Consider the following 22,478-nt stretch of genomic DNA (forward strand, 5'->3'; position numbering starts at 1 on the left):
TTAACAATACTTCCGTTTATTCTAAAGAGACAATGAACACCCCTGCACGTGTCATTGTGAGGCAAGGGTTGCGCAATCCCAAACACACCTGAATTGGTTATGGTTCAGTTGCAAGGAGTGGCTCAAGACTAACTGGAAACAATGCCGAAATAAGCAGAGAGCACATACAGCACCTGGAATTCCCAAATGATCATCCATTTTAGTACGAACCAGACTCAACATTGCTTAACTTAAGTGATCTGATGGGAACTGGTGTATCAACGTGATTATACTGTATATTCTCTACTAATAAGTCAATAAAATTGGTGACACTTGTTTCCTGATTGAAATTTTGAGCTTTTTGTTTCTCTTCCTCCTCCAAAAGAAATTGTATGTGGCTCTTTTAGACAGAATGCCAGATGCATCATCCTGACAAATGGTAAGAGAAATTTTATTAAATAATCATTTTACTTTAATGTATTTTTTACTTTACATGGCGGTGTAGGTTTGAGTTCTTACTATTGTCTGGTTATGCATTCAATGATAGCATGTGTTGGGAGGGCTTGTTTGTAAGAAATTTCGAGCAGAAATAACTTTTTTCCTCCCATTTTTCTACTAATGTATTCATTCATTTTAGACTGTGTTGGAGCTGAAGCAAGAACAGGAATTTTACCAATCACAAATTGAAGGAAAGTCTTCACTAACTGCTGTCAGTCCAGAAAAACATCATCTTGTTGTGGAATTAGCAGATTGTAAAGCCAAAGTGAGAAAACTTCGACAAGAATTGTAAGTTAATCTTTGAAAATTATTTGCGAATTTCATTTTTATTCATATTCATTGGGAAATATTTGAAGATATAATTTGGTTTATAACTTAATTTTTGCATATTTTATCTCTTGTGAGATAACTTTTTTTTTTTTTTTTTCAAACACTTCAGCACCATTTTTTCCCCTGTAACACAAGAGGAAGGAAAAAAAAAATTAATGAAAAAAAGCAAGATAGCAAAGTGACTCGGTTACACAACAAGTCTACACGGATTCATGTGACCATCTGTCAGCATTTTCTTTGCAACCTGCTTTTATCCACACAAGCAGTGAGATTTTGCATCATTTTGCGAGACCATTAGTTATATAAGTTGTGGGCACTGCCATCTTGATTCTTTCTTCCCCCTACTCCCAACAGTTTGATTCCACATGACGCACACACATGTGGACACTTTAATTGTAAGCCATGTTTTTGGTTTCCATATTTTCCCTACATTCTCCTCATGATCATAGGCAGAGCAGGGAGGTGGCGATCATTTTTCGCTGGGTATTCCTTCGAAGAGGAACAACGCATGTGCTTTCATCTGCAGTCTGAAGGTCAGGAATCTCTGCGTCCACTGGAAGGCTGCTAATACCTGAATCACTGCCTTATGAAGCTAGCGTAAACCAAAGCAATGGCTTATTGGTTTTAGAATTCGATTCATTTTCGTCATCTAATGGTTGTTGTGGTTGTGTTGCCTGTTGTAAGTCTTTAAAGTGACAGAGCACACCATCAACCTGCACTGAATGAGTTAGTTACCTAAGTGATGCGTCCGGTACCATATCGTTCCCAACTATCTACAAATTTTGTAAACTCCTCATTAGAAAAGGCGGTGCCATTGTCAGTCAGTATCTCCATTAGTGGGTCTCTCAAGGAAGACACTCTTTAACTGTCTGATGCCGATGCAGCATCCACCATACGGCAAACCTAGACGGACTGCAATTAATCGTAAAAAAATTCTCACTGTTGTGAATTATATCCATCAGTCTGTTCTAGTTGTCTTTTGCGCTCAGTTTCCCTCTTGTCCAGCAGGCTTTTACAACGGATTTCAGGTTCTCTTTGGACACTTGCGGGTCTATTAATCTGACAAAGTACAGTTCGTTTCACACTTGGATGTCCGCTTGGACAATGAACATTTGCTACCTGATCTTAGCTTAGTCGTCCTCCCACTACTGTGTAGCTTTCAAGCGCTGACCCTCCTTTTAGCAAATCCAGCCACCTGCACAGTACTCTGATGAGGCGATCTGCATGGTTCTAACAAGACTATAAAAACATTACATCCATGGTCTATTGTCACCAGTGATTTCAAGGTTCCCAATCATCGCCTAACCAGTATGTCTAGCAGACCTTGTATTCACTCATGCCTTCCTTGTCAGGGTGTTGGATATTTACCGGTTCATGCACGGTGAATCGGTGACTAAGTGTTTTGGTCAGACGCAGCTAACATGCATCTTTGATGAAATTTCCACTTGCCTCTAATGCCACTGCTGTAGCTATAGAACTCTGATCTACTTAGATTGTAATCTCGCTGCTGCCCATGCACCAGTCTCCTCTGACAGTCCTGCTCAGTATCTCTGCTAATATGCGACAGAAAGAGGGGTCATCAATCCAGTGGTATAGCTAGAGTAAATGTCACCCGAAGTGGTCTGCTCAACTGTCACCTCACTGACCTCCACTTAACGCTATGCTGAATGGATAGCTATCGTTAAATTTTATTATATGCCCTACTTACTTCCTGACTGGTACATTATTGCTTACGCGTATAATCAAAGACAAAATCATATACAAAAAAAAAACATTAGTTCAAATAGAAAGATTTTTAAAATGCAACTGTTCATAATATCTCAATAATAATAAACTTATGTACTAGTGCGAAAAGCGGGTATGAAATCTTTTTTAGGAAGAAAAACATAAGTATATTCTATGATGAGTCACTTAGTAAATGGATGAATAAATAAATTGCTGTTATGAAGAAGAAAAGAGTGCATTAGAAACACAGTCAAATAAAAACACTGAAAAAGAAAAAAAAGGGAAAAGATGGTTTGAAAACAAAAACACACGTAACAGCCAACCTGCCTTATCTAAGGTGGTGTATCTTCCTGATTTCATCTGTGACCTCAATAGAGGCAGCACATAATGGTACTGGCTTGGCTTCTTCATGGTGTCATACCATCTCTGTGGCACCCGAGTGAGCCTATCAGCAAGGTTGCAATTTGAAGTGACCAGTACCGCATCCACAGACAGGTTGTACTCTGTTACCAGCTTTTTTAGTCTCCAACCTCCGTCTGATCAGCATCTCGCTGGCTGCCTTAGTGCGCACCCTAGTCTTGCCAGTCAGTGTGTACACACATAGTGAATCTGTGTGCATGCATAATTTCCTGGCTTTCTTCTGGAGTGCCAGGTTGATACCTTTTATCACCGCATTGAGCTCTGCCAGGTTGATCTGAGCAGCGTCACTCGCCGGTCGCAACCAGCAAGCGTCCTCAATCGCAGCACCATTATTCTACAACATCACACCAATTTCCAGAGAGCTTGCATCCACCCACACATTCAGTTTGTCTCCCTGCATGCACCAGTCTCTTTTGGCGGGGTCATCCTGCTTTACCCTTGCGATGGTCTCCTTCACCATGCAAACCAACAGATCGTTGGCTGTTTCATCATCCAGCCTTTGGTGACTGCACTTGCCCTCTTTTTTATGATGCCTGTTGCCACGCGAGTCCATCCACACACTGGTAGGTACCCCACAATTTTTCCACACAGAGAATACTGCTCGCCTCGTGAAGACATCGGGCACTTCAGGAACTGCAGTTCCGCGCCTTCATTTCAAAGTTCCTCGCTCCTGTCGAATGTTCAGGCTCAAGACACAAACGGCATTCACCAAACGTTCTGGATCCTTGCACATCAAATCAAACTCGGCCAGTTTGGCCTTCACACATGACGATGACACCATGTCTTCGGTCACATATGTCATCAAGGTACGCCGATGTCCCATCTTTTATTGTCTCTTCCTGTGACAACACAGTGTTAATAATGGTCTTCATTATTTGGGGTCCCATGTTCTGTCCAAAGCCTAGTCTGGTAAAGCAGTACCTCCTGCCAGCAAACACTACCGTCTTAAATGGCCACATTGTTTCACGGAATCGAACCTGCACGTATGCTTTTCTTAGATCCAGCAGGGACACATTGGAACCCTGCTGGCGCCACTCTCGTAACTTGCTGGCACAAACATGCGCGTTCAGTTCGCAATAGTCCATCAGTGGCCTCACCTTTGCTTTATTGTGCTGAGCGACCGCCATCAGCGGAATCAGGCCTTCGGGAGGTCCAAGTTTCTCATAGGGATAGGGAATCAACCAGCCATCCTTGATCCAATCACGATGTTCCTCTTCATATGCAGGCCTCATTTGGTCAGGCACATGATACTCTGTTACTCCATTTCGCAGTTTGGCTGGTTCCTGGTTTTCCGACCACTTCCACGTGGCTGTCCAAGCCTTCTGCTGCTGGTCAAATTCAACAATAAAGTCTGGCTGATCAATCTTCAAAGCAGCACACACTGGAACCTTCTCCTGAAACTGTATCGCCCCCTGCGTTATGTGAGCACTACCTGGGGCTCTGATGGCATCATAGCCTAGGAGCAGGTTAAAGCTGAGCGGTTTCTCGAGTACCAGCGCTTCGATGTTAGCTGAATTTCCAGTTTTAGTGCGAATGTTCAGTGCCCACCCTGCAATATGTCCGCGTCGCTCCACTGAGGGTGGTTTATCTAGTAGTCTTATTCTTCCAAGTGTGGCAGAGGCCCGCACTCACTACGGTACCAGAGCACCCAGTCGAAGAGTGCTGAGCACAATGTCTCATTGACATAGACCTGAATGGTCGGAAGCGCCTCATCTAATTTCTGTTTGGGGAAGAGGTTGACGCTGGCACCTTGTCCCCGACCCCGTTTCCCCGAACACTCCCGGGGCATATGACCAGTCTTATTACATCAGTAGCAGCAAATAGCTGTCGGTCGCCGCCAGCAGTTCCTCGCAATGTGGCCCTGGTCATTGCACCTATAACACATTACTTCACCGAGCAGGACGGGCCCCTGGGACCGTCTATCCTCATTTAATATGCGGTGTGCAGCAGCGACTACCGGTTCTCCCATCTCATAAGTATTCTTTATCACAGTCCTGGCCCAGTCTATCAGGTTGTTAAGGGACAATGAAGCTATGCTGGAACTAGCCCGCAGGAGTTGCTTTGTTCTGGTTAGGAGCCCTGCCAAAAATTCGCATGCCAAGGCCCGCTCAGGCAGCCCACCAAACAACACCGTCAATTTTGTCAGCTCGGCTAAATAAACGTTGACAGTTTCACCGGGATGCAAGGTTCTTGCCTCAAATTGTTCCCAAGCAGTTGGGGGGTCGATAGCGAACGCCTTGTATAATGCTACCTTGATTCTTTTCATAATCCTGTTTTTCCTCGGGACTAAGCTCTTGATATACTGCAAAAGTCCCGCCGGACAGACGTAGAGGAACCACATGTTCAATGTTCTTCACACTAGACAACAGGCAATGTAGTTCCACCTTCTCCACCCAGTTAAGTACCGGGGTCGAGCTGTCGAATTCTGGTATTAATTTAAGGTAGAATTTGTCCCCTATTATGCCGAAATAGCTTGCAATTAAAGGGGCTGGTAAACAGCAAAAACAAAATAAACCGAATATAATACGCAAAAGTCCAGCTAGAATTCATCACTGACAACTTTCTCTCTCAACTTCCAGCACATCTGTCCCCACTGCCTCTGGCAACAAACATTTTATCAGAAAACTGACGCCATTCCATTTGCATATATGTGCAGTGGAAAATGAGATCTCATGAGATTCCACGAGACTACACCTTATAAATCCATGGCTGCCATCTTTAATTTCTTTCTCTCAGATCCCATCCGAAGTTGTATGACCGCACGACACACACGGTTTCCTCTTTGATTATTACATTCAACTCTACAGAAATTTGCCGACTACTCTACCCTCTGCATCAAAAATCATTAATAAAATAAAAACAAATATGCCCACTAACAATCGACAAAAACATTAACTAGCAAGAAAAAAAAAAAATCTTAACAATGCCCCCCCCCCCCCCAAAAAAAAACAACAATGGCCCCTAAACAACAATTATATATATATATATAAAAAAAAAAAAATTTTCATTAAAATATCCAGATATATAATGTATAACATATTTCATAAAAAGAGGTGCCACATTGAGTCCCAAATGAGACAAAAGTGTTGAACCTTGAAAAGGAGTTTGAAATGGCCAAAGTTCCTTGTTGACATGGATGATTTGAAGATATGCCTTCCATAAATCTAGAAGTGATATATCAACTCCTTAATGCCACCATTGTCTTAGCTTTTGTGCACATACATTCATTACCAACTTAGAAGTATCTCCCAAGTCATTTAATTCATGGTAGTTCAACACTGGATGTACCTTCTGCTTTTGCTCCTGTATAACCGCTGTTAAAGGAATCAAGCTCTTATGAAGCCCCAACCTCTCCTGGGGATATGAAATCAATCAGCCATTTGCAATCTGAAGTTCCAGCTCCTTCTCATACTTCTCTCTGATATTATCAGGCATCTTGTACGCTGCAACCTTGTTGTAGAATTGAACTGGCAAGTCTTTTTGGGCTCCTTTCCATCTGGCAGTCCACACTTTCTCATCAAAATCGGAGATGTTGAAATCAAGTTCATTAATACACAGGGCCGCACACACTTTCTGGACAGCAAGACTGTAATGCCTCCCAATGCTCAAATTGTGTCAATTCCAAGCAGCAGGTCGTAAACACTGGGCTTTCCAGGAGCCCCAACAATATTAACTTTAGCCTGAACACCCCCATCTGTGAGGATTGACACAATTCTGATTGCACAGCAAGTTTGGGACACTTCATCAACTGCCCAAATTCTTATTCAATGACCGATTCACATCGGGCATCGATTCACACTGACTATTGACTAGGAATACCCAATGCCAATGAGCACCAAGCACTGTACGCTGTCAACTTCCACGTCAACCACAGGCAACGCCACATCTATTGACTGACCTGGGGCAAGGGCAACATGGAGCATTAGCATAGAAGTCTTAGCTGTGGATGGATACTTACTAGAATTTGATTTATTGCTTGGGCTGGATGCAATCAAGCGACTAGGAGTAGCTGTGTCTAGTGCCGGTGAAGTAACTTTTCTAAATTTCAGCAAGACCAATTTTTCTGCTATCAATATTACTGAGCCTGATTTCTCCGCAGAGTATGAACAGAATACTTGGAAGTGGACCAAATCGTGGAAATAGGTTGGCGACCAACCTCCACTTACATTGAGAAAAAGACTTGCAAAGTATCCAGCCTCAACACAAATTTATGAGGAATATGACAGTAAACTGCAGATCCTCAGTATATGGTAGTAGCGAAACTGGCATTAGGCCGACCACTTCCCTTGACAAATTCATAATTAAAGGATACTCTAACTTAACATCTAAATCTGACCCCCAAGATCGCTATGGACATGGAATATGTGCCTACATTAAAGATGGCTTTCCATGTGGTAGGGATATATCCAGAGAAGACCCTAATTTACCTTATATGTGCTTCCGACTTGCACTTTTTTACACCACTGCATTTATATTTGCTCTCTATCACCCCCACAACAGCGGAGTTACTATCCTTAAGAGCATATCTGAAAAAATTGACCACATCCTGTCTGCTCACCCTTCAGCTAACATCCACATTTGTGGTGACTTCAATGTCAACAATGCGGAATGGCTGACCCACTCTAACAAGACAGATGATGAGGTGAGGTTCTGTCATGATTTTGCCATTGCCTATGACCTCATCCAGATTGTCCACAAACCCACCCGAGTGCCCGATACTTCCGGTCAGTATGCTAGCCTTCTAGACCTTTTTCTCACAACTTCCCCTGAGCTATGTTCAAGTTCCCTTCTGTCTTCTCTGGAAACTTCTGACCATGCGGTTGTATCAGTTAAGATAAAAACGAAATGCAATAAGTCTGGAGATGTACTTCTCCACCGTACTGTATATCGATACTCTACCGCTGACTGAGATAGCTTCCGTATATCCGATATACCACTGCATTCCATGTTTAAAAAGGATGTGTCCTCTATAGTATCAGACATGACCGAATGGCTAATTGTAGGGAGAGACCGATTCATACCATCAAAAAAATTCCAACAAAAACCTAACAGCCAGCCATGGTCCTCCCCAGAATGTGCTGCTGCCATTGCGCACAGAAATCACTTTTTCCATAGCTACCAACGTAATAGATGCACTGAGACTAAAGCTACCTTCAGGACTGCCAGCAACCACTGCAAAAGAGTAATAAAAAATGCAAGAGAGCTGTATGCTCAGTCCGTTAAATCCAAAGTAGTTGAGCAGCGGCTTGGTTCCCACCAGTTTTGGCAAATAGCAAACAGGATCCTGAACAGAAGCGTGCGTTCTATCCCAGTCATCATGAATGGACCTGAGGTCATCTCGTCAGCATCAGATAAGGCCAAACTGATTCCAGGAACTTTGCAGCTAATTCTACCCTATGCGATGAAGGCCATCAACTCCCCATATTTCCTCCTATAACAGACAACATGCTCTGCAACATACAAATATCTGTACGTGATGTTGCCAAGCTAATCAAGAACCTTGATTCCAATAAAGCAAATGGCTCTGACGGCATTCCTATCATTGTGCTGAAAAAGCTTCAACTAGAACTTGCCCCCCATACTTACAAAACTCTTTAAGCATTGCCTTAAAGAGAAGTGCTTCGCAACACCCTAGAAAACCTCATCAGTATGCCCTGTATTTAAGAATTCAGGTGAAAAGTCTTCTCCCTCAGTACAGACCAATGAGTCTCCTGTGTGTCATGAGTAAGCTACTGGAGTCCATATTAAATAGAGAAATAGTCAACCACTTTGGTAGAAATAACCTTAGTGACATGCAATATGGTTTCCGTTCTGCCAGATCTACAGCAGATGTGCTAACTGTTATCTCATAGGATTAGTGAATCTCATGACAAAGGCTTCCTCTCTAGGGCAATTGCTCTTGACACATAAAAGGCCTTCCATAAGGTATGGCATAAAGGCCTACTTCACAAGATTTCCTGCTACGGTATAACTGGAAATGTTTTCTTGATCATAAAGTCATTTCTCTCTGATAGGCTCATAAGAGTAGTGGTTGATGGGCAGAAATCAGGGCCCTCAATATTAATGCTGGAGTCCCTCAGTGGTCCATCCTAGGCCCAACTCTCTTCCTGATATACATCAATGATCTCCCAAAATAAATACTTAAATCATTCGTTGACATCTATGCTGATGATACGACCATCTATGGCAACACATCAAAGGCCGTAAATGACAGTTCTCTCAAAGTATCTCTTCTCTGATCTTAAGCCTGTGGTACAGTGGGGGAGGAGGTGGGTGGTTACTTTTAATGCATCTAAAACCAAGCTCCTATCTTTACATCATCAACGCTCTGATCCCCATCTGGCATCAATTGAAATGGGTGGCTCTCGTCTAAGGGAAGCTCCATGGTTTGATAAGCTTCTGGGCTTGACCTTTACCCCTGACATGAAATGGAATACATACATCAAGTCAGTTGCCAAGGTCGCTGGAAAAATTGTAGGATCCTTCTACCGCTCCAAAAGATATCTCACTACTGATGCAATTCTCTATCTGTATAAAAGCCAAGTATGTCCAAGGATGGAGTACTGCTGCCACATCTGGGCAGGAGCTGCTAAAAAAAGCCTATTGACAGAGTACAAAATAGGCTTTGTGGCCTAGTGGGTGATGCCCTTTTCTCTTCCCTGCAACATCTCTCCCACAGGAGGGACGTTGCGAGCCTGTCTTTGTTTTATCATTAGTACCATGGCAGATGCTCGTCTGAACTCAATCTCTGGTCTGTCTTTGCCAATAAACACCCGCCTAGCTGAAACCACTGTCAAAAATTTTCCCTACTCCTTATCTGTGCCAAAATCAAAATGTAGGTTCCATAAACAGAGCTTCTTTCTTAGAACTGCATGCCTGTGGAACTCTGTTCTGGTTGCCTGCTTCCCACCTGACTACAACCTGGATGTCTTCAAGTCCAATATAAACAAATTCCTAATGAACCACCTCCTTAAGTAAAACACTTTATCAAATCTCCAACACCAACGTACTGTACACACAATAACCCTGAGTGGCTTCCGGGGCCTTGATAAGTGGTGACTACCTTGTAAAAAAAAAAAAAAAAAGTAGCAAGCCAATGGCTTGCTGCTGCCATATCCTGAGGACGAACTTGGCCATTCCAAAGGTCTAATCCCCCTCATGGCTGTTGTGCAAGAGAACAGAAAGTTTGTCCCTTTCTGGATTATCGAGGGCTTAATGAGTATGTGGACGTGCATACGGCCAACGCGGATGTTAGCGTACAAAAATTGAGGGAATGGCGACAGCAGGGACAAATGTTGCAGCGCTGGATTTACCTCGATCCTATTTGCATGTTGACAAATTTCTTTGGCTGTTCCAAACAGTAGAGATCAAGGGACAGTAATATTGTCTTATTCTACTCAGATTAACGTCGCCTCTAATAATGCGGGTCATTGTTAATATCGTCCTGAACCAGGATAAGACCATAAACACGGCTATGTCTTCGTATATTGACATTTTTGTGAGTAAAAGTGTGTACTGCAACCCGTGTCAAGGAAGACCCCAGAATAGCTGAGACTGGGCTCATGCATGTTGGTATTACATGTCCAGGAGGAGCATGGAAAATTGTTATGGTGGCGTGGAAGTAACCTTCCAGAAGTGTCTGATAGACTTACTTTCCATATTGTATTTTCACGGTGTGGGAAACTGACTGGCCATTACCCAGGGTGTGGCTGGGTACATGTCACCACAGCGTTTGTAAAATGAAGGGCAAATATGATGACAACTTCTAGCAAGGATGATTGAAGACATTTGTTTGAGAGTAGCCCAGGATGATCCACTGAAAGGTGACTGGTTTATCTGTGGAGAAAATGTTACAGTGTGGGTGGACACTAGTTCCATTGCCACAGGCGTGGTGGTGGAAATCAACGATCTCATGGTGGAAGATGCAAGCTGGCTCTGAGCAGTGCATGAGAGTAAGCATATAAATTTAGCTGGGCTTGATGCTGTGCTGCGAGATGTCAATCTTGCATTGCAATGGAAAACCAAAACCGTCTGCTTGTATCTCTCGGTGGATAACTGATACCTTGTCCGAACAGACGAGAGTGCACACCAAAGCAGCCTCGGAAATGTTGATTAGGTGTTGCCTCCCCACCCTCCGAGATTTGGCCTCGGAATATGCACTGACAATCGATGTAGAGCTCATTAAGTATTACAATAACAGAGCTGGCCAACTTACTAGTGTACCACAATGATGGTTAAATGAGATCCGTAAAGTGACAAAACTCTGAGAGCTTGTGTGTGCTCTAACCGCAGAACAACACGTCTCAGATGCAGACAATTCATCGTCTAGTGGACATTTCGGTGTGAAAAAAACATAGTAGTTTGAAGTTAGTCAACCCATTAATAAGTGAAACTGAAGTGCCTGCGGTGGTTGGGAATTGCAAAGAATGCCAGTCTATAGATCCAGCCCGAGTGCATTGAAGCTAGGTAGGCTTGATGTACAGGAAACCTGGAGAAAGGTTACTATGAATATAACCCATTTCAGCATTTGTATTTGACGTTGATACTATGTCCCTAGCCGTTTTGCCATTTGGAGGCAATAGCACCAACAGAATTCTGCTAATGTCATTAAGCAGTTGGAGAGTATATTATGTGAAAAGTGGCCACTGATTGAATTTCTCACGGATAAGGGATAAGTTTGTGGAAAGATATTTGCTGAGTTTACACAGAAGTGGAACGTGCACATTCAATTTCGGTGCACTCCTATACCCTACGGAAACGGAATAAGGTCTCATCGCACAATAAAGCACATTGCGGCAAGAACAAGGTGCATGATCTCTGAGGCAGTGTACTAGCACAATGTCACGCCTAAAGACAAGACGGCGATGACGGCACATGTAAATAGAATCTGTTAAGGATATCAATGAAATGATGGTGCCCGACACTATAGTTGCTAATCCATACAAGGAGGAAGATGCGGTTTATGTAAAGAAAATGGGGAAAATGTATGATGCAGTTTGGCACATCAACGGTAACAAAAATCAATAGCTAACACTCTCGGTTGATGAACCACCACGCCACATAAAAGATGTATGCCCAGCGTGCTGGCGTAATCCGTGATGAAATTACCTCATCAGATGACTAAGCCTCACTGCTGTATGAAACAGCCGGATGAAGAAAGCTCCTCAGAAGATGATGCTCCCAAGCATTCAGAGTCGGTAGAGATTGTACCATTAAGAACACAGCCTCGAATCATTGAGGTAAAAGCGCAAAAAATTTATATTCTCTCTCTCTCACACCCACCCACTCTCTCTCGCACACACCCACTCTCTCTCTCACACACACCCACTCTCTCTCTCACACACACCCACTCTCTCTCTCACACACACCCACTCTCTCTCTCACACACACCCACTCTCTCTCTCACACACACCCACTCTCTCTCTCACACACACCCACTCTCTCTCTCACACACACCCACTCTCTCTCTCACACACACCCACTCTCTCTCTCACACACACCCACTCTCTCTCTCGCTCTCTCTCTCTCTCGCTCTCTCTCTCTCTCGCTCTCTCTCTCTCTCTCTCTCTCTCGCGCTCTCTCTCGCGCTCTCTCTCTCTCGCGCTCTCTCTCGCGCTCTCTCTCTCTCTCGCGCTCTCTCTCTCTCTCGCGCTGTCTCTCTCTCTCTCGCTCTGTCTCTCTCTCTCTCGCTCTGTCTCTCTCTCTCTCGCTCTGTCTCTCTCTCTCTCGCTCTGTCTCTCTCTCTCTCTCGCTCTGTCTCTCTCTCTCTCTCGCTCTGTCTCTCTCTCTCTCTCGCTCTGTCTCTCTCTCTCTCTCGCTCTGTCTCTCTCTCTCTCTCGCTCTGTCTCTCTCTCTCTCGCTCTGTCTCTCTCTCTCTCTCGCGCTCTGTCTCTCTCTCTCTCTCTCGCTCTGTCTCTCTCTCTCTCTCTCGCTCTGTCTCTCTCTCTCTCTCTCGCTCTGTCTCTCTCTCGCGCTCTGTCTCTCTCTCTCTCTCGCGCTCTGTCTCTCTCTCTCTCTCGCGCTCTGTCTCTCTCTCTCTCTCGCGCTCTGTCTCTCTCTCTCTCTCGCGCTCTGTCTCTCTCTCTCTCTCGCGCTCTGTCTCTCTCTCTCTCTCGCGCTCTGTCTCTCTCTCTCTCTCGCGCTCTGTCTCTCTCTCTCTCTCGCGCTCTGTCTCTCTCTCTCTCTCGCGCTCTGTCTCTCTCTCTCTCTCGCGCTCTGTCTCTCTCTCTCTCTCGCGCTCTGTCTCTCTCTCTCTCTCTCTCTCTCTCTCTCTCTCTCGCGCTCTGTCTCTCTCTCTCTCTCTCTCTCGCGCTCTGTCTCTCTCTCTCTCTCTCTCTCTCGCGCTCTGTCTCTCTCTCTCTCTCTCGCGCTCTGTCTCTCTCTCTCTCTCGCGCGCTCTGTCTCTCTCTCTCTCTCTCTCGCGCTCTGTCTCTCTCTCTCTCTCGCGCTCTGTCTCTCTCTCTCTCTCGCGCTCTGTCTCTCTCTCTCTCTCGCGCTCTGTCTCTCTCTCTCTCTCGCTCTGTCTCTCTCTCTCTCTCTCGCTCTGTCTCTCTCTCTCGCGCTCTGTCTCTCTCTCTCGCGCTCTGTCTCTCTCTCTCGCGCTCTGTCTCTCTCTCTCTCTCTCGCGCTCTGTCTCTCTCTCTCTCTCTCGCGCTCTGTCTCTCTCTCTCTCTCTCGCGCTCTGTCTCTCTCTCTCTCTCTCGCGCTCTGTCTCTCTCTCTCTCTCTCGCGCTCTGTCTCTCTCTCTCTCTCTCGCGCTCTGTCTCTCTCTCTCTCTCTCGCGCTCTGTCTCTCTCTCTCTCTCTCGCGCTCTGTCTCTCTCTCTCTCTCGCGCTCTGTCTCTCTCTCTCTCTCGCGCTCTGTCTCTCTCTCTCTCTCGCGCTCTGTCTCTCTCTCTCTCTCGCGCTCTGTCTCTCTCTCTCTCTCGCGCTCTGTCTCTCTCTCTCTCTCGCGCTCTGTCTCTCTCTCTCTCTCGCGCTCTGTCTCTCTCTCTCTCTCGCGCTCTGTCTCTCTCTCTCTCTCGCGCTCTGTCTCTCTCTCTCTCTCTCTCTCTCTCGCGCTCTGTCTCTCTCTCTCTCTCTCTCGCGCTCTGTCTCTCTCTCTCTCTCTCTCGCGCTCTGTCTCTCTCTCTCTCTCTCGCGCTCTGTCTCTCTCTCTCGCGCTCTGTCTCTCTCTCTCTCTCTCTCGCGCTCTGTCTCTCTCTCTCTCTCTCTCGCGCTCTGTCTCTCTCTCTCTCGCGCTCTGTCTCTCTCTCTCTCGCGCGCTCTGTCTCTCTCTCTCTCTCTCTCTCGCGCTCTGTCTCTCTCTCTCTCTCTCGCGCTCTGTCTCTCTCTCTGTCTCTCTCTCTCTCTCTCTCACGCGCTCTGTCTCTCTCTCTCTCTCTCTCTCACGCGCTCTGTCTCTCTCTCTCACGCGCTCTGTCTCTCTCTCTCTCTCTCTCTCTCTCACGCGCTCTGTCTCTCTCTCTCTCTCTCACGCGCTCTGTCTCTCTCTCTCTCTCTCTCTCACGCGCTCTGTCTCTCTCTCTCTCACGCGCTCTGTCTCTCTCTCTCTCTCTCTCTCTCTCTCTCTCTCACGCGCTCTGTCTCTCTCTCTCACGCGCTCTGTCTCTCTCTCTCTCTCTCTCTCTCTCTCACGCGCTCTGTCTCTCTGTCTGTCTCTCTCTCTCTCTCTCTCTCTCTCTCTCTCTCTCTCTCTCTCTCTCACGCGCTCTGTCTCTCTTATGCACGTTTTCTGGGTCATGAAAAAATAAAAATTTGATATTTTAATTATCATAATTTTATAAAAATAAACATTTATTTTAAAAAAAGCATTCCAGTAGAATGAAAAAGAGGTAATTTTTTTCCCACTTCTAGTCTCTTTATATCTAACCCCAGACAGCAAGAGTTGAGTTTTACTATGATTTTTCCAATATTTATCAAACCTGTTTATGAATACTCATAAAACTGCAACCGGACCTAACACTAATTCTTGCAAAGCTGCTCAATCTTGCTCAAAGCTGCTAAAGGAGAAATACTTCCAAACACTTTGAAAAATCTCATTAGTTTGCCCAATATTTACAAATAATGGAAATCGGTCTTTTGCATCAAAGTACAGATCAATTAGTTGTCTGTGTCATGGGCAAATTCCTTGTCTGTAGAAATTGTAAACCACCTTAGCAAAAACAACCTATTCATTGACAAGCAATAATGGTTTCCATTCTGGAAGATCTACAGCTAATGTACTGACTGTAATTTCACATAGGATCAGTGCAATAGCTCTTTATATCAAAGGCATTTGATAGGGTTTGGCATAAAGATTTTCAACTATGGAATATCTGGAAATGTCTTCTCAACCATCAAATCTTTTTTCTCCAATAGGCATTTACAAATAATCGTTGATGGGCAGAAGTTTGAAACTTAAAATATTAATGTTGGCATGCCTCAAGGATCCATCTAGGGTGCCACTCTCTTATTTTCATCGGTGATCTAAGTCACATTCTAAGTTCATTTGTTGACATATATGCAGATGACCCTACTATCTATGGCAACACTTTAAAGTCCAGCAATGACCAAGATCGGAGTCTCTCTTCTCCAACCTTAAGCACTTGATGTAATGGAGCAAAAGGTGGCTAGTTCATTTTAATGCATCCAAAACCAAGCTCTTATCTTTTCACCATTAAACATTGTGATCTCCACTTGGGCCCTAATTGATATGAATGGCTTTTGTTTCGAAGAATGCTCCTGCTTTGACAAGCTTCTAAGTTTGCCATAATCTAATCTGCCATACTTTACATGGATCACTTCAAATATGCGTGTACTGCCCCTGTATCTCTGTCTTACAAGGCAAATAGGTTTCCCTCCTCATATTTCCCATTAAATTGGACTCCATGACTGATATTTTAGAAAATCCTTCATCCTGCAATAATTTGCCTGATGAAATTAAAAAAAAAAAAAAAAAAAACCCCTTCATGGCAACAAAATCAACCACAAGACTTCACACCGAGTTTCATCCTGCAAATAATTTGCCTACAAGAAACACATTTAAAAGACAATGACAGAATCAATATAAAACATTACTCCATATACAACTACATAAAGAAAACATCAAACATAGCCACTGGTGGATCATCATTACTCATTAATAAAAAATAGTTCACATAGCGCAGTAAACTTAAAAACAAACATGCAAGCCGTTGCAATAACTGCAACACTACACAAAGCAATAACTGTTCACTTTATATACCACCGAATGAAACAATAGATGAAATAGATCTAATCCAACAACTACCAAAACCTTTTATATTTGTGGATGACTTTTATAGCTATAATGAACTATGAGGCAGTAAAAAATGAGCTCAAATCATTGAAAAAATAATCACCTAAAACCAGTTTTGTTTACTCTGTAACAAAGAACACATACCTTCATCCAGTAGCAGGAACACTATCAGCAATAGACCTAACATTATGTGACCGAACCACACACATGGACTGTAGCTGGAGAACACACAATGATACAAGCAGAAGCAACTTCTCAATTATATTGGAAAATGAGAACCCCAATTTAGAGGACAAAATGCCTCACTGGAATATACAAAAAGCATATTGGGAAAAGTTTCAAAACACATGCCAACATAAATACCTGAAACAAACACTTTGAACACATTACCTATTTAAGCAATACGCTACTTTCCATTGCAGAAGAGAACATATCGAAACGATCTACATCCCCAAAATACAACAAACTCTGATTCAATAAAGAATGCAAAAAAGCCATAAGAATAAGACGTGCTAAGAAAATTCCAAAATTATCCAACAAAAGAAAATTTGAAAATATACAAAAATAGCAAAAGCATGAAAAACTATCAAAGAATCAAAGCCGAACACATAGAAAACCTATGTATAAAAAATAATGAAAATACTAAAACCAAAAAAAGTATGGCAGATTTTTTTTCATTTTTCATACAGGAGTCGCCACTTATTAAGGCCCAGAGGCCACTAGAGAAGGGTTAATCCGTGTACAGTAGTCAATGGGCAATATTGTAGCAATCGTTAATAGTGGAAATTTGGTAAATTGGATTACTTAAGGGGACGGCTTATTAAGAACTTGTTTATGTAGAACTTGAAGACGACTATATTATAGTCAGTTAGAAAGCAGGGAAACGAAAGAGATTTTTTAAAGAAAGGAGCTTTGTTCATGGAATCTGTTTAAAGATAAAGACTAGGGAAAATTATTGATGGTGTTTTCAGTTAGACGAGGGTTTTTCATGAAAGTTTGGCAAGAGGGGGGACCATAGATTGGAGCTCAGATGAGCACTTGCCATGAAAATATCGATAAAGCAGAGACAGGCTCGCAATGTCTCTTCTGTGGGAAAGAGGATCAAGAGAAGAGAAAAGCCCATTAAAGCTAAACTCTTTACCAAGAACTTTGCAACTGATTCTACTCTGTGACCAAGACCGCTAACCCTCAGTATTTACTCCTGTATCAGAAAAGACTCTGTGCGACATACAAATATCTGTGCATGATGTTGCCAAGCTAATCAAAAACCTTGATTCCAGTAAAGCAACTGACCTTGACGGCATTCCAATTATAGTGCTGAAAAAGCTTCAATCTGAACTAGCTCCCATACTTACAAAGCTGTTTAAGCATTGTCTTAAGGAGAATTGCTTCCCAACTCCTGGAAAACCTCATTTGTATGCCCAATATTTAAGAACTCAGGTGATCGGTCATCTTCCTCTCAGTATAGACCTAAAAGTCTCCTGTACATCATGAGTAGGTTGCTTGAGTCTGTGTTTAAGAGAAGTAGTCAACCATCTCAGCAAATAAACTTCTTAGTGACATACAATATGGTTTCCGTTCTGCAGATGTGCTTATGGTTATATCTCATAGGATTAGCGAATCTCTTTACGGAGGCTTCCTTTCTAGGGCAGTTGCTCTTGACATATCAAAGGCCTTTGATAAAGTAAAAGATCTACTTCACAAGATCTTCAGTTACGGTATAGCTGGAAATGTCTTGATTATTAAATCATTTCTCTCTGATAGGTTCATAAGTAGTGGTTGATGGGCAGAAATCAGAAGCTCACAGTATTAATGCTGGAGTCCCTCAGGGTTCTATCCTGGGCCCGACTCTCTTCCTAATCTACATCAATGATCTTCCAAATCCTAACCTTAAATCATTCGTAGATATTTATGCTGACGACGCTACCATCTATGGCAGTACATCAAAGACTGTAAATGACCAAGCTCTCTCTGATTCTCACTCTGATCTTGAGCACGTGGTACAATAGGGAAAAAGGTGGCTGGTTTATTTTAATGCATCTAAAACCAAACTTTATCTTTACATCATCAATGCTCTGATCCCCATATCAATTGAAATGAATGGCTCTCGCCTTAGGGAGGCTTCATTTTTTGACAATCTCCTGATGTGAAATGGAACACGTACATCAAATCCGTTGCCAAGGTCATTGGGAAAATGGTGGGATCCTTCTATCAATCCAGTAGATATCTTACTGCTGATGCAACTCTCTATAAGAGCCAGGTATGTCCAAGGAAGAGTACTGTTGCCACATCTGGGCAGGAGCTGCTAAAAAGACCTTATCCTGCCTTGACAGAGTTCAAAATAGACTTCGTAGCCTAGTGGAGGATACCCTTTTCTCTTCCCTACAACCTCTTTCTCACAGAAGAGATGTTGCGAGCCTGTTTCTGCTTTATCATTATTTTCATGACAAGTGCTTGTCTGAGCTCCAATCTATAGTACCCCCTAATACACAAATCTCATGATACAGCAGTTGACTCTGATGCAATTCATTATCAATTTCTTAAAAAACTACCAGAACCATCCCTGGACTACTACAAATATATAATATGGATAAATAAGTGATCCAATACCCATACTAAAAAAAAAATGATCATACAGATCCAATAAACTACCGACCTATTGCCCTCACTAGGTGTCTGTGCAAGACATTTGAAAGAATGGTTAACGAAAGATTAACTTGGTTCTTAGGAAATAAAAACCTGATTACAGTCGGGTTTCAGGTAAAAAAGAAGATACATCGATCATGAGGCTTGAAACAAGTATAAGAGAAACATTTGCCAAGAAAGGACACCTAATTGCAATTTTTTTTACCTCAAAAAAGTATGACACCACTTGGAAGCCGACACTAAAAGAGACCTGCATGAACTAGGATTTAAAGGCAGAATGCCAGAATTTATCAGCAACTTTTTGAATGGACTCTTCAAGTATGGATGGACAACATACTTTCAGACCAAACATAACAAGAAATGGGTGTCCCCTAAGGAAGCATCTATGGCAATATTGTTTTCCATGGAGAGTTACTTGGTTTAGGAACATCCTGGGAATGTAACCAGCTCCCCAGGGGAATAAACAATATCAAGCGATATCTAACGATAGGCACATGGAAACATCAACAAAAATGGGTCGATATGTTGTCGGCTATACCTGGCTGGCATGGGTTGCTTCTTCATTATGTCATTACAGGCATCTTCCCATCGTTGGGATTAATGGCATGCTGGAATTTAACGCTTATACAAAAATATCGAACAAATGCATTTTTATAAAAAATATAATTTAAGATTTAACAATGAGAAGCATATTTTTATAAAGACCAGTTGAAACCAGACGCATGCTATGTTGTGTCCGCTGACTCAAGAATTAAAACATCAACTGTTTAAAAGAATAGAATTATATTTAATTCTCTTTCTTCATTGAAAGAGAGAGAAGGGGAGTGAAAAAGAAAAATAGAGAGAGAGGGGGGGGACATTCATATATAACGTTTAAACATTGTTTTTGTACCCATGAGTTCTTTCGGGTTTGACCTTTCAAATTCTAAGGTCTTATATCGTTTTGCCTTGGTTCAATATTATAAACAAACTGTCATTCTTGGCTTCAGTCATAGAACATTTTCAAAATCACAAACACCTGCTTAACACAAGTACAGACCAAGTTAGGCACAAGGTTTATAGAGCCCCCCCCGCTCCCTCAAAAGGGGTGCTTTCCATTGTGCCACACATCCTATCCGTCATCTTTTCAATATAAAAATAAATAATATAAAAAACATACTCAGGAATCGACTATGCTCTATATGTAGACAACCTACTCGTGTATTATTGATTAAAATATGCCAACAACTGAACGCAGACTCAAACTCTGCCTTAATAAGATAAATAAATGGGCCATAGAAAATGGATTCAAATTTTTGAAAGAAAAAAAAACAAAATGCATGCATTTCTGTAAACTACGAAAGTTCTATTACGACCCATCTTGAAACTGGACAATAATAATATCCCAGTCGTTGACAAACGCAAATACTTGGGCATCATATTTGATAGGAAATTGACATTCATACCTCGCAAAAAAAGCTACAAGATCATACAATTAATAAGTGTTAGCATGCACCAACTGAGTGCTGATAAAACTATATTATTAAAACTGTACCAATCTTTAATTAGATCCAAATTTGACTATGGATGTGACATAAATGGAGCAGCCAGAAAATCATGTGAAGGAATTGGATACGATACACCACACAGGATTGCGATTGACCTTGGAAGCAGTCAGAACCTCTCTAGTGGAGAGTTTGTATGTGGAGGCTAACAAACCATCACTATCCCTAAGAAAAAAATTAACTCTACAATATTACTTAAAGCTTGCATCATCAAACCCTGCATATCAATGTTTGTGATCTACAATATCACACCTCTTCAACAACAAAAAACATCAAACTCTACAGCCCAGAGAACCTCCTCACAGAAACACAAATAGACACAACAAAAATACATCAATCTATCAACTCGGAAACTCCACCATGGCTAGTTAAACAACCATTCATAATATTAAAATTGAGTATTCTAATACAAAACCCCATCCTTAAACCTTCCATGAAGAACTGCTTAACATCCAAAATAAATATAAAGAATACTCACAGATAGATGCTAGTGTTTTTGGCTGTTCTGTAATTATTGTAACAACATAAAAACCATCTTGAGATGCTTTATTTTGTTATCAAAACTGCAGTGTAGTACCCTCTCCCAAATAAGAGATCATGTTTTAAGAATGTTGATCATCTCTACACACACACACACACACACTGTAACCTTGCTCTAGATTAATTTCTTTGCGCATGTGTGTAATGTCAAACTACATTGCTCGCATTAGAAACAAAAAATCAGTCAAATGGAAAGCAATCCTTTCAATTCTGTTAAGTCTTGATGTTCGATTTATACAAAAAGGAAATGAAACAATTGAAATTCAATATTCAAAACTAATGCACTCTATATAGGAGTCAAGGCAAATTGAATATGGATACATCTTTGTTCATAACAGCAGATTTGTTGTTCACTTTTAAAGTCTTTTTTTATCTTTACAGATAAGGAAAAATCAATATATTTTTAAGAATGTTTGATTATTGTACTTAATTTTTTTCCTAGAATGAAAATTTAGTACAAAATTCTAAAGAAAATTACTTGGCCAAATTATATTGAAAAAGATTTTTAAAATTTTTATTTAATTTTTATTTGTTGAATTATTTAATAAAGATTATTAAATGCAGCTATAAATTTAAATCTGTTTAAATAGAAACTACATAATGCAAAACCCATCCCAAGATGAATAAAATTAATTCCCTGGACAGAATAGTTTTGCACCACTTTAATGTTCTTTTACAAAGTTTAAAATCATAATATAAAACTACTAAATTTTATGTCCACAATCTTTATTCAAATTTTGATAAAAATTCATTGCATCATTTTGATTCTATAAAATGCCTCATCAGAAGAAATTCAGGTACTTGCTTGATCAGTGTCTATGAATGAAATTTAATGCAAATCTGAAATATTGGAATTTTTAAATTGGATGTTGTCTCAATATTACGCCTCCTGAAAACCTTTTAAAATACTCCAAAGAAGCTTAAATTTGGGGAATATTTGTTTATAAAATTTATTTATAAAAATTTAAAGGAAATTTTATGACAAATTATCAATGCTTGAAACCACCCTTCTAAGATTTTTATTTTATTTCATCTTTACCTAACAAGTAAGAGAAATGTACAATATCAGAACGATTAGACTAGTAGAACACTATTTTCTAGATAATGAAAATTAGACTAAATTTTGTTTCTTGGAGCTGTCCTCCACCCAAAATCTAACTATGGTAGTTTACAAAAACTGCAGTTTTGAAGCCAAAACTTGATGAATTGCTTTGAAAAGTTAAGCATATAAGTTTTACAAATGATGCTTTGGCTAAAATCATGTTGATTTTGTGCAGACATTTTAAAAAGATATTGCACAAGAGATTTTAAAATTTGAAAGAAAAAGAATCAACATCCTAGGTGTAATATGAAAGAATAATCTTTTTTTTTTATTTAAAGAACATGATGGAATTATTCAGCTAAAGCAACTTTTGGCTTATTTCAACACTTAAGGAAATTATACTGCAAATTTGCCAATGTTTAATATTTTTTTATCAATCCTCACATATTTTCAAATGAGATAATACAGAAACCACAACAGCATAATAATTCTTCCTT

The 22,478-nt window shown here is 41.5% G+C and overlaps 1 protein-coding gene and 1 pseudogene across 1 annotated transcript in view; one reads left to right on the top strand and one right to left on the bottom strand.

Moving 5' to 3' along the window:
* The window catches only part of LOC145260564 (protein Daple-like), a 291,687-nt gene that overhangs the window by 230,750 nt on the left and 38,459 nt on the right, over positions 1–22,478 (top strand). Inside the window, exon 7 of the mRNA XM_080118819.1 lies at positions 617–765. Within this exon, the coding sequence (XP_079974945.1) occupies positions 617–765 (149 nt within the window). The remainder of the gene's footprint in view (positions 1–616; positions 766–22,478) is intronic.
* Positions 162–279, bottom strand: LOC145260927 (5S ribosomal RNA; annotated as a pseudogene).

Source organism: Euprymna scolopes, chromosome 36 (genome assembly GCF_053919585.1).
Source record: "Euprymna scolopes isolate OS-2025 chromosome 36, ASM5391958v1, whole genome shotgun sequence".
In the NCBI taxonomy this organism is placed as follows: Eukaryota; Metazoa; Mollusca; class Cephalopoda; order Sepiida; family Sepiolidae; genus Euprymna; species Euprymna scolopes.